Source organism: Loxodonta africana, chromosome 13, assembly GCF_030014295.1.
Source record: "Loxodonta africana isolate mLoxAfr1 chromosome 13, mLoxAfr1.hap2, whole genome shotgun sequence".
In the NCBI taxonomy this organism is placed as follows: Eukaryota; Metazoa; Chordata; class Mammalia; order Proboscidea; family Elephantidae; genus Loxodonta; species Loxodonta africana.
The window spans coordinates 79286724-79300384 of NC_087354.1; the positions used below are offsets into that span (position 1 = coordinate 79286724).

Consider the following 13661-nt stretch of genomic DNA (forward strand, 5'->3'; position numbering starts at 1 on the left):
TGCCTCTTTGCATCAATTGGTAAAATCAAGTGATTCTTGTCTTTTGTTTTATTTATATGATGTATTACATTAATTGTTTTTCCAATGTTGAACCAATCCTTCATTACTGGCATGAATCCCACTTGGTCATGATGAAATTTTTTTTTTTTTTTTTTTTTTGATAGTGGTTGAATTCTATAGGCTAGAATTTTGTTGAGGATTTTTGTATCTACGTTCATGAGAGATATCGGTCTGTAATTTTCTTTTCTTGTGGTGTCTTTACCTGGTTTTGGTATAAGGAATATGCTGGCTTTGTAGAATTAGTTTGGGAGTATTCCATCCTTTTCTATGCTCTGAAATACCTTTAGTAGTAGTGGTGTTAACTCTTCTCTGAAAGTTTGGCAGAACTCTTCAGTGAAGCTGTCTGGACCAGGCTTTTTTGGGGGGGAGTTTTTTGATTACCTTTTCAATCTCTTCTTTTGTTATTGGTCTATTTAGTTGTTCTGCCTCTGTTTGTGTTAGTTTAGATAGGTAGTGTGTTTGTAGGAATTCATCCATTTCTTCCAGGTTTTCAAATTTGTTAGAGCACAATTTTTCATAGTAATCTGATAGGATTCTTTTAATTTCATTTGGTTCTGATGTAATATTCCCCATTTCGTTTCTCATTCAGGTTATTTACTTCCTCTCCTGTTTTTCTTGTGTCAGTTTGGCCATTGGTTTATCAATTTTATTAATTTTTTCAAAGAATCAGCTTTTGGTCTTGTTAATGCTTTCAATGGTTTTTCTGTTTTCTGTCTTCTATAATCCAGTCTTTTTTGAGCAGGGTATTGTTCAGTTTCCAAGTGTTTGATTTCTTTTCCCTGCTTTTTCTGTTACTGATTTCTACTATTATGGCCTTATGGTCAGAGTAGATGCTTCGTAGGATTTCGATATTTTGGATTCTGCTGAGGCTTGCTTTATGACCTAATATGTGGTCTATTCTAGAGAATGTTCCACGTGCGCTAGAAAAGAAAGTATACTTGACTGCTGTTGGGTGGAGTGTTCCGTATATGTCTATGAGGTCAAGGTGGTTGATTGTGGCATTTAGATCTTCCGTGTCTTTATTGAGCTTCTTTCTGGATGTCCTGTCCTTCACCGAGTGTGGTGTGTTGAAGTCTCCTACTATAATTGTGGAGCTGTCTATCTCACTTTTTAATGCTGTTAGAATTTGTTTTACGTATCCTGCAGCCCTGTCATTGGGTGCAGAAATATTTAGTATGTTTATATCCTCCTGGTATATTGTCCCTTTAATCATTGTATAGTGTCCTTCTTTATCCTTTATGATAGATTTAACTTTAAAGTCTATTTTGTCAGAAATTAATATTGCCACTCCTGCTCCTTTTTGACTGTTGTTTACTTGATATATTTTTTTTTCCATCCTGGAGTTTTTGTTTGTGTCTATAAGGCTAAGGTGTGTCTCTTGTAGGCAGCATATAGACAGATCATGTTTTTTTAATCCATTCTTACACTCTCTGTCTCTTTATTGGTGCATTTAGTCCATTTACATTCAGTATAATTATGGATAGATATGAATTTTATGAATTTAGTGCTATCATTTTGATGTCTTTTTCTGTGTGTTGTTGACAGTTTTTTTTTTCCACTTTTTTGTGCTGAGTAGTTCATATATTTTATTTTCTTTTCCTCTCATTCATTTTTGTTGATTTTGTTTCTGCTGAGTCTCTTTTTTCCTTGTATTTTACTTTGATGAGTAGGATATTTTGTTTCGTTTGTGCTTACCTTATTATTTACCTCCAATTTTCTAAATTTAGACCTGACTTTTATTTCTTTATATCGCTTGTCTTCCCCCTATATGAAAGACCTGTAACTACATTTGTTAGTCCCTCTTTATTATTTTACTGTTGTCTTCTTTTACATAATAACATCACTGTTTCCCTGTTTTGAGCGTTTTTTATCTTGATTTATTTTTGTGATTTGCCTGTCTGGGTTGACATCTGATTGCTCTGTCCAATGTTCTAGTCTTGGTTTGATACCTGATATTATTGATTTTCTAACCAAAAAACTCCCTTTAGTATTTTTTGTGGCTTTGGTTTCGTTTTTACGAATTCCCTAAACTTCTGTTTATCTAGAAATGTCCTATTTTTGCCTTTATATTTGAGAGACAGGTTTGCTGGATATATGATTCTTGGCTGGAAATTTTTTTCCTTCAGTGCTTTATAGATGTCATCCGATTGCCTTCTTGCTGCATGGTTTCTGCTGAGTTGTCTGAGCTTATTCTTGTTGCCTCTCCTTTGTAGGTGACTTTGTGTTTATCCCTACCTGCTCTTAAAATTCTCTCATTGTTTTTGGCATGTTTGATTGTAATATGCCTCTATGACTTTCTTTTAAAACCTACCTTTTGTGGAGTTTGCTGAGCGTCTTGGATAGATATATTCTCATCTTTCACTATATGAGGGAAGTTTTCTGCCAACAAATCTTCAGCAATGCTCTCTGTATTTTCTGTTATCCCTTCCTTTTCTGGTACTCCAATCATTCGGAGGTCATTTCTCTTGATAGAGTCCCACGTGATTCTTAAGGTTTATTTTTTTTTAATTCTTTTATCTGATTTTTCTTCAAATGTATTGTTGCCAAGTGCTTTTTCGTCAAGTTCACCAATTCTGCCTTCCACTTGCTCAATTTTGCTCCTCTGACTTTCTATTGAGTTGTCTAATCCGGTAATTTTATTGTTAATCTTCTGAATTTCTGATTGCTCTCTCTGGATTCTTCCAGCTTATTAAATTTCTCATTATGTTCCTGAATAACCTTTTTAATTTGCTTAACTGCTTTATCTGTGTGTTCCTTGGCTTGTTGTGCATATTGCCTGATTTTCTTCCTGATGTCTTGAAGGGTTCTGTATATTAGTATTTTGTATTCTGCATCGGGTAATTCCAGGAAGGCACTTTCATGTAGATGATTCCTTGATTCTTTTTTTTTTTTTTGGAGGTTGTTGGCGGTGATCATGGTCTGTTTCTTTTTGTGATTTGATATTGACTGTTGTCTCTGAGCCATCTATAAGTTATCGTATTAGTTTATTTTATGTTTGCTTACTCTATCCTAGGTTCTTGCTTTGTTTTATTTTATTATGCCCAAATGGGTTGCTTGAGTGAGCTACCTTGATTATTTTCACCTTTGAAGCTCTGGCATCCTGTCACCAGATGGCTAGAGCTGTTATCCGGTATATCAGTCTAGGAATCCATTCACTTTTCTTGTACAAATTCAGCTCAGGTGTCCAGCTAGTTGTTCATCAAGTGTGTGGTACAGGCTCTGTCCTGCAGTCTTAGAGGGGCAGGGCGATTGGTATAAGTACTGGTATCTGGTTGTAGCAAGGGGTCATACTCTGGAGAAGATAGGGGACTGAGAATCGTCCCACAGGTATCTCTGAGGAAAGCGTGTCCCTGTTTCATAGAGCATACAGGTAGGTAGGTTCTGTAGCAGACCATGGGCACCCAAAATTTATGGTTGTAAGGACTGGGAGGTACCCCTTATCCTTGGACCCATCGCAGGTGGCTGGATGATCTGAGTGGAGCCGCCAGTCCTTAGTCCCCTGATGTGGGTAGGTGAGGACCCTGTTTTGTAGGCAAAGTGGTGTCAAACATCAAATACCCACCTCTCTACCACACAGCCAGAATAGTTGTAGTCTGCCAAGAAGGGCCTATTCTCCTGAAATAGGCCCACACAGGTCCATGGGGGGGGGGGGAAGGGTACTCAAAGTCCATGGGCCGTTTATGCCTGGACAGGGGCTGCTTCTGTCCTGAGCTTCCCAGGTTAGTGGAGCTGGAAAATTATCTTTTCCCTCAATTGCTAATTTGTTCCTTTTCCAAGGCCAAGAGGGTGGCTTTAGGCACTCAGCAGGGCCTATCTCAGCCCCAGGGAAAGCAACAGCTGCTGAAGGTGGCTTGGAGGGTGGGGGTGCGGTGAAATATATGCAAGTAATTAGCTTTTGGTGAGAGCGCCATTCTTCTCTGGTTCCGGAGGTGCGGGTAGGTTGTGCGGCTGGCTATTTCTCCCTGAGGAAACTGTGGCCGAACGCTAGTATCATCCCACCGTAGCTGCTCCTTTGAATGGTGCCTAAGGGCTCATGGCGATTCAGGTCCGGTAACTCCTCTCGCTTCTGAACCATCTCTTCCTCCCTTGCTGCTCAGTCCGTTTTCTAACTTTGCCTTTGATGTTCAGGGCTGCTAGCTTGTCGTAAATATAATCATTTCACTTGTTTTTTCAGGTCTTTGTTGTAAGAGAGGTCACTGGAAGTGTCTGTCTATTCTGCCATCTTGGCCCCACCTCTCTAGTTTTTAATATGAATTCCATTTCTTATAGTGGGCAGGCTGCGGTATCACTTTACTTTTGAAAGAGTAAAGCGAGGTAAGGAAAGCTGTAACTGAAGAAATCCTAGGAGAGTTTTAATCTTCGATACTATGTAAAGAAAATCAATGTTACATTAAGTGGTGTTAAATCTTTTATGCTCTGGGAAAGCACATTTCCTGCCCATTTAATTAATAGTAACTTCAATAAAAGAGTAAATCTCTGGAGAGATGGTCAACACAAGAAGATGAGGTGAACATTCTGACTTATATATGTGCATTTTTTGGTATCCCACTTGATTTTAAGTGATACATTTAAACCTATCTTTTTGTATCAGTACCTTTAATTATTATTATCTTAAAAATGGTTCTGCATTTGTGTGACTCTTGGTATTATGGTCTTGGGTCATTGTGGCCATCTCCTTGTCCTGCCTCAGTATCAGTGGAACAGCTAACAGCACACCAGACCGGTTGCCTTGGAGTCTATTCTGATTCATGTCGACCCTGTGAGTGTCCGAGTAGAACTGCACTCCATAGGATTTTCAGTGGCTGATTTTTCGGAAGTAGATCACCAGGCTTTGCTTCCCAGGTGCCCCCGGGTGGACTTGAACTGCCAGTCTTTTGGTTAACAGCCGAGTGCTTAACAATTTGCACCAACCAGGGCTCACATAAATGATAGCATAAATGATGCCAGTTGTTTCTGCTTCATGCCATTACATCAGGCTTCATGTAGAAATGCACTAATAATAATTTTAAAAATATGCTACAGCATGAAATAGATGAATATGAAAGTGACATAGACATATTAATCTGTGAAATATTTTAACAGTTTTAGAGGAAAAAACTGAAACATATATATATATGGGGCCCTGGGGTGCAGTGGTCAAGCGTTTGGCTGCTAACCAAAAGGTCAGCAGCTGGAATCCACCAGCAGCTCCTTGGAAACCCTGTGGGGCAGTTCTCCTCTGACCTATAGGGTTGCTATGAGTCACAATTGACTTGACGGCAATGCATTTGGCTTTTGGTATATATATATATATATATATATATATATATATACACACACACACACACATACACATACATACATATATATTTCAAGTTATCATTTGAGTCAAATTTCCCTCTTTTTAGTGAGCCACAACACAGAGGCTGGGTCTGACTGTATTTTTTTGTAAAAAAAAAAAAAATCTTTTGGTGATTTTCTTTCCTCAGAAATTTCTCAGCATCAGTAGATGTGTAAGGCATCTTGGAGGGTTATGAAGAGCAGTCCCTAGATCTTCCTTTCTCAGGGAAGAATTCCTATGAGAAGAACTTGTTACAGGAAGAACCCCTCATTCTACTGAGCCAAGGGCTTGTAGTTAAATAAACTAATACTTGGATGATGTCTGGTGTATTGAATTACTTTTATATGTTAATAGCTTCTAGTGGCAATCAAGATGAATTGATGTTTTTGTGAAGAACTAGTCTGACTCAATTATTACAACAGGTGAAATTTTTAAGAAAACACAAGGCATTATACATGAAGACAATACAAAAAGAAGCCGGATTTACCCAATTGAGGAGACCACTGAAAAACTGATCTTGATCAGAACGTCAGCCTTAATGGCCTAGCTGAGGATACATCTCCACTTTTTTACCCATTACTTCAGTTTAAGTTCTTGGCTCACTCCTTTGTTCATCAGAAGACACTTCGCAGATCTGTTTGTGATATAGATGCCGAGCTGCTTAAAGTCAGGGTCTGTGTCATGCAGACATGTCCCCAGCCCTCAACGTTGCCTCTAACCTGCACCACATACAGTGCCTGATATAAACTGGGCATGTAATGACTTCATAGAATGAATGAATGGTTGAATGAATGGATGTAAGGAAGGGATAGAAAATTAGTGCCATAGGTGTCCTGGTAAAATATTGCTCAGATCTGGACATCTGTGATGTCACCTCATAGGCTTTCCAGTTTCTTCCTGATATCTTACTTGGTATTTCTCCTTCCCGAAGTTGAAAACTCTTTGAGACATTTGAGACTAAAGCTATATATAGTTTAGTTTAACCTATCTCCAGCACTTTCTTTTAGATGCATTCTTTTATACCCAGAAACCATTTTGTTTTTTTCTTTAACAGCAGTCGCCAGTTACTGATAGATTACTATTTGATTGGTGTATTAGTTTCCTCTTGCTTCCATAACATAAAAAAACACGTTGCAGTCAAGTAGACTTCAACTCATAGTGACCCTATAGGACAGAGTGGAAATGCCCCATAGGGTTTTCAAGGAGCAGCTGGTAGATTTGTACTGCCGACCTTTTGGTTAGCAGCCCAACGCTTAACCACTGCACCACCAGGGCTCCTCCATAACATAGTACCACAAATTTAGTGGTTGAAGGAATGCAAAGTTATTATTATGCAGTTTTGTAGACCAGAAGTCTATTACAGGACTCACGGGGCTATTATCAACGGCCCAGCAGGGCTGTTTTTTCATATAGACTCTAGAGGATAATCTGTTTTCTTGCTCATCAGGTGTTGGCAGAATTCAGTCCTACATCTCAGAACCAACATCAAGGCATTGTATCCATGTCACGCTACCGTCTCTCTGACCTTTTGTGACTGTACCTCTCTCCTACTGCAGCCAGGAAGGGGCCTCAGCTTTTAAGGACTCAAGGACTCACATGATTAGATTGGGCCCATCTGGATAATCCAGGATAATTTCCCCCGCCCCCCCAAGATCTGTAACTCTGATCATGTTCGCAAAATCCATTTTGCCATGTGAGGTGTGATATAGTCACAGCTTCTAGGATTAGGCATGAGCCTCTTTGGAGGGCCATTATTTGCCTGCCCACCTGGCATGCGCTAAATGCTTTATATGCATCATTTTTTTTTTATCTCCATTTTATCGGAAGAAATCAGGTTTTGGAAGAGTTGAGTAAATTGGTTACATTACTAGGAAATGCAGTGTCTATTTGACTAAAGCCTCCTTGCTCTTAAATCCTGTTCCATGCCACTAAATGTTATTTGAAAGATCATGTTGGACCAAATAAAAAGTGCAGTTTGCACTGTTACTTCTGGTGATCCTTATACAAATCAGTCTTGTATTTTGAGGAGTAATACAGGATGCTGAAGAGAATTTAGCATGTTCTAAATTTAAGTCAAGGCTACAAGAACTGAAAATATTTATTGGTAAATTTATTTTGCCAATAATAAACGGAGCTAAGATCTCCAGTTTCAAAGGTAACCATGAAACTATACCTTGATTGAAGACAGTTAATGAAGATACTATAAGACTTTTGTTTCAAAAATTTTTTTTTTAATTTCTAAAATGTTATTTCGTGAAAGCAAATCAAACACTTTTCATATGCTTATAACTCTGATGTAGTTTTTTTAAAGTTAAGGATTAAGTTTTAGGATTATAGTATAAACTGTAATGAATGTGTGATCATTTGGGGCATTTGTTATTGCTTATTATAACATGCGTACATAGCTGCCCCAAACTCCTATAAATAGCCATGTATTTATAGCCCTTAACTATGAAAAACCTTGTTTCTTTTTTCTGCTTTAGGCATTCCTTTTGCATCATGCTTGTTTATTCATCCTATTTTAAGATGTATTACCTATTAAAAGCCACAGTTGTTTTTCTTCATTATGCTGTTTTAGTTTTGATTTCTCTATGATTCTTGCCTTACAGATAGCGAAGCAAAGCGTGTGCTATGTGAGCATTCACTTAGCCGATCTGTCAGAAAAGCCCTGATATGAGCCTTATTTCTGTGTCTTCCTTTTCCGGGTCAGCTGCCATAATTTATTCATGACTGTTTCCCTTTTGTTGCAGAACCTTGACGCTCTGCATGACCACCTTGCTACTATCTACCCAGGTATGCGTGCACCTTCCTTTAGGTGCACGGATGCAGAAAAGGGCAAAGGACTCATTCTGCACTACTATTCAGAGAGAGAAGGACTTCAGGATATTGTCATCGGCATCATTAAAACCGTAGCTCAACAAATACATGGCACTGAAATAGACATGAAGGTATTGAGCATACTGGGTACTCTTTTGAACACAGATGACATTTAGAACATCAAAAATGATGCTCTGTTTATTTGTCTTCATCTCTGTCTGTTAGCGAACTTCACCTGTGGTGTACATAAGCCATGAAAGTGGAAATACCAGACATATTCTATATTTGGCCTTGGAATGCATTATACAGGATTTGTTTTTTCCTTGTGGCAGATTTTTCTTCCTAGTTATACACTGCTTAAGGCAACATAAAACTGAGTTTGAATTCTCTGTGTGCTCGCACCAGCTGGGAAGCAAGAGGGTATGTGACCGGCTGAGCTGTTGGCTTCAGAATAAAAAAACCTGTAACATGTATAGTCAGAATTTAAGATCATCTAAGATCCTGTTTTGCAGATCATTGTTTCTTTGTGAATTTTTGTCTTTCCCTGAAAATAGTTGGAATGTCTCATTTTGTGAACTGAAAGTTTTGGCCTTTTTTTTTTTTTTTTAAATGAAATGCCTTTGGTGAAAGGAACCAGCTTTAGTACTTTAAAAGCTGTGTTGCTATTGTTAATGATGCAGGAGTCCCTGGGTGGCACAAATGGTTAAACACTGGACCACTAAGTACTAACTGGAAGGCTGACATTTCAAACCCACCCAGAGATGTCTCAGAAGAAAGACCTGGTATTCTACTTCCAAAAGGTCACAGGTTTGAAAACCCTGTGGAGTGCAGTTCTGCTCTGCACACACTCAATCAACTCAATGGCAACTAACATCAACAACAACATTGATAATACACACGGCCCTGGTGACACGGTGGTTAAGAGCTTTGCAGCTAACTGAAAGGTTGGCAGTTCGAATCCACCAGCTGCACCTTGGCAACCCTATGGGGCTATGAGTTGGAATTCACTCAAAGGCAGCGGGTTTGGTATTTCTGTTTTGGTTTTTTTTATATACATCTTAGGTTAGAGTGATAACTTCAAAATATTGATACAGCAACCGTGCAACAAAGAGAACCACTGTTTTTCTATATTTCTGACCCAGTCTCTCCCAGTCAGCTGCTTTTTATGTGCTCAGCATGTTTGGCCACAACAGCCATTTTGTAGTGGCCCTAAAGTTGAGCCAAGTGGAAAGGGGGAGATCCCCTTTCAGCTTTCTGTCCTTATGGAAAATCTAATAGGCAATAAAAAACCAAACCCAAACCCAGTGCCGTAGAGTCGATTCCGACTCATAGCGACCCTATAGGACAGCGTAGAACTGCCCCATAGAGTTTCCAAGGAGCGCCTGGCAGATTTGAACTGCCGACCCTTTGGTTAGCAGCCGTAGCACTTAACCACTACTCCACCAAGGTTTCCTTCCTTGAGTATCATAGCTATGTTCTAGCCTGCATGTGAAGCCCAAAACTCTTAAGATTAGAGTATAATACAAAATAAAAACCATAACATTTAAATATGTTATATTAGAAAACAATCCCATAAATTATCTAGTCAAGTCACGCCAGATTTCATGATTGTTTTTCCCTCAGGAATCGATGTCGTTGTCCTTACTTGGCACGTGTTGGTGATTCCCAGGTGCATCATTAGTTTTTCTACAACTGGAAAGCAAGAGAGTGTAACATAACGCTAAAAATCTAGAGACGTTTTAAAAATTAAAACATTGGATAAAGGGTGGAAATTCATCCATGATTGGGAATCTCAGTGGAATTCAATCAAAATATTAAATGCCTCTCATGTCCAATCTTTTGATCGTGACAGCAAACTAACATTTCATGTATGCTGAGTGAGTCTGTATCAGGGGATTTACGCATACTGTGTGTATTATCGCTTTCACTTTTTATTTAGCCAAGCTGAGCAAGAATTGGGCACATAGAAACTTCAGAAAAGAAACACAATGTACCTTGCTTGGAAACTGCACTTGCTTATGAAAGGTATTAGAGTCTTAGGCATGGGACATTGTCAGTCTTAGCAGACTCTATATAAAACTCAAGTTGGTATTAACTATGTGGTTCACTTTAGTTTATTTAGGTTCTCTTATGACTTTTATTTATTCAAGTGACCCAGTACAGACTTCTGAAATATTTGCAGTTATTAATTATATTTTGCATTAATTTTTTCAAAGCTACCATTTTTACATCCTGAAGTATCCTTATGTCAAATGAGTTAAGTGTAAAGTTGAGAGCTACCAGATAATATAAACCATATAAGAAATATTAGTCTATGTTGTGAAGCGATACATCAATGAAAAATTAAAAATAAGATCAGAAAAGCAGTTTATTTTGCCAGTTTGATCAAAGCAAAAAAGTTGAACTGAGGAATTAGTAAAATTGAGTGTGTGTATAATTAGTTCTTTTAGACAAAAGGAAAACACAGTAGAGTATCAGTGTTAGGCCCGAATATTAAGGTTGACTCTGTTTGTTTTTTTCTATGAGACTTTAGAGAACCTTACTATAGCAAAATTTTAAAATTATGTAGTAAGTGTAACATTACAACACAGTTACGTGTTATAATAATATCCTCATTTTGCCATGAGGCAATATATCTTTGGTTATACAACTGCATTCGTGGTGTCTTACTCTGATTTTGTTCTTTAAGCCTCAGAGTGTGAGTCAGTGAGCTGAACAAAAAAGTGAAAATGTACGTTTATCCACAGCTGAAGAAATTATTCCCCATTTGGATCTGGCTGCAGCTAAAATAGAGTTTTTCCTTTCGTGAGACGGTGTATTGCTTATAATTTCTTAAATTCGAAAGAAAAAATCTTTAATAAAGTATTTGCCATTGAGTGACATATTTGAAATGTGGTTATTTCCTTAAATTATTGAGCATTACTCACAATTATGGTTACTTTCTTAGACTGAATTCCTATGTTTGAGATTAAGTCAAAGAATCGATTTTTTAAAAAAGAATTTTAGTACATATTATCAAATTACCCATCATAAATAGTAATCAAAATACCCTCCCATTAGTGATGTTTGAGATGCCTCTTTTTCTGTATCTTACCTAGTTTGGTATTGGAATCCTGTATACTTGCCAATTGATGGATAAAAAATAATATTGCATTTTTTTTAAATATGCATCTCTTTCATTCGCTACCATTTTAAGTTATCATTTTAATCTTATTAGATGGACCTACCACATGTAGTTGTGTAGGTTGTTCACTGGCTGAGGTGGCTGCACCCACCGAGACAAAAGGGTGCTTTTTCCTAATTCTGCCAAACAGGCATATGAGCTAGTGGGCACCTGATACCAGATTTGCAATTTAGTCTTCAAATTTTGTAAATCAATGTCCAGAAACATTTTTCTATCTTAGTCATGTATAGCATGTATATATAGTATTTGCATATATATTAAACTTTGGTAATTAAACCCCTAAACACAACTCTTATCTCTAGTTTCTAAAAAAAGAACAAAAACCAGACATGTTGCAGTGAAGTGAATTCCGACTCATAGTGACCCTATAGGACAGGGTAGAACTGCCCCATAGAGTTCCCAAGGAGTGGCTGGTGGACTGGAATTCCCGACCTTTTGGTTAGCAGCCATAGCACCTAACCACTATACTACCAGGGTTTTTCCCTAGTTTGTCAGGTACTGTAAATATTTTAACTAAATGGAAATGCCAACAGCTAACACCATTTTCCTCTTTTGACATCTAGGTTATTCAACAAAGAAATGAAGAATGTGACCATACTCAATTTTTAATTGAAGAAAAAGAGTCAAAAGAAGAGGATTTGTATGAAGATCTTGACAGATTTGAAGAAAATGGTACCCAGGAGTCACGCATCAGCCCATATACCTTCTGCAAAGCTTTTCCTTTTCATATCATATTTGACCGGGACCTAGTGGTCACGCAGTGTGGCAATGCCATTTACAGAGTGCTCCCTCAGGTAAAATGACATCACACTTTCCTGAGACCTGAGACAAAAGGCCACAAAGACACCGTTGTTACACAGGGCCATTCATTCAGCCGTCTTGACCATGTATTGTGTAATGCAGCGCGTCACATATCTCAGAAGTTGTTTAACCATGGGCTAAGTGTATTTGAGCATGCTGCAACTTTACCTAGGATAGCTATTTATTTTTTCTGTTTTAATCACTTATGGGGATAGTAGGAAAAATTATGTGGGAACGGCATGCTTGTTTTAATGAGAAAATGAGTAACATTTTAGCCATAATCAGCTCTCACTTACAAATTCATTGAGTAAATGTTCACGGGATATCTTTGTTGTTGTTAGTGGCCATTGTGTTGACCCCTAATTCACGGTGCCCCCACGCATAGCCGCCGAACATTGTGATCCATAGGGTTTTCATTGGCTGATTTTCAGAAGTAGATCATCAAACCTTTCTTCCTAGTCCGTATTAGCCTGGAAACCCCACTGAAGTCTGTTCAGCATCATCACAACGTGCAAGCCTCACCGGACAGACTGGTGGTGGCCACTCATGAGGTTCATTGGCTGGGAATCAAGCCGAACCACCCCGCATGGAAGGCAAAAATTCTACCCCTGAACCCCCAGTGCCTTCTCTGACTGAAAATACCTTCCACAATCAAGCATTGACATTTTCAAGGAAAAGGTGGGATTAAAAAAAAAAAAAACAAACACTACAGAGGAAATACAGAAACTCTCATGGGGCTTATTAGAAAAGGCATCAGAAGACAACCCTCAGGGTAATTATGAAAGCCTGCGTTTCAGTTGTATTACTTAGACCCATTTGTAAAAATCCTTTCTTTTTATTTACTCTTTTATTCTACCTGCTAACTCTAAGAGTTGTCACGACACGTACCCAGAGATACTTTTTGCTTGTAATGAGAGAGACTTTATAATTCATGAGTAACCCAGATGGGGTCAGGGTAAACCTGTAAATCTGGAAGCAGAATGGTGTGCTGTGCTGACTGCCACTCCTCATTGTGTGTGTTGTCACCACCCCCTGCTCTCCCTTGTGACATGAGGATAGAAAGGACATGAGGAGCACTTAGTCCAGTGTCTAGTCCGTTGTAAACAGTCAATATTCCCTATCAGTAGAAGTAAAGATAGCGAGACTTCCACTTGCTTACTTTGGACATGTCATCAGGAAAGACTAATCGCCAGAAAATGACATCATGTCTGGTAGAGAGAGCCAGTGAAAACAAGGGAAACCCTCCATGAGATGGACTGACACAGTGGCTGCAACAATGGGCTCAAACATAGCAACAATTGTAAGGATGGCGCAGGACCGGGCAACGTTTCATTCTGTTATACATAAGGTGATCGTGAGTCGGAGCCAACTTGAGGACAATAGCAACGACAACATTATTATTATCCCTTTCTTGATAAAATTTGGAGAGGTTTTGCTGATGTACTTGGTATTTAAACTTCATTTTAAGCTTTAGGTATT

At 38.4% G+C, this 13661-nt stretch overlaps 1 protein-coding gene across 2 annotated transcripts in view; it reads left to right on the forward strand.

The window, feature by feature from the left end:
• Positions 1-13661, forward strand: part of GUCY1B1 (guanylate cyclase 1 soluble subunit beta 1) — a 64002-nt gene that overhangs the window by 33576 nt on the left and 16765 nt on the right. For both annotated transcript variants that reach the window (XM_010601903.3, XM_023541806.2), the window contains exons 5-6: positions 8131-8328; positions 11945-12175. In XM_010601903.3, the coding sequence (XP_010600205.1) occupies positions 8131-8328; positions 11945-12175 (429 nt within the window). The remainder of the gene's footprint in view (positions 1-8130; positions 8329-11944; positions 12176-13661) is intronic.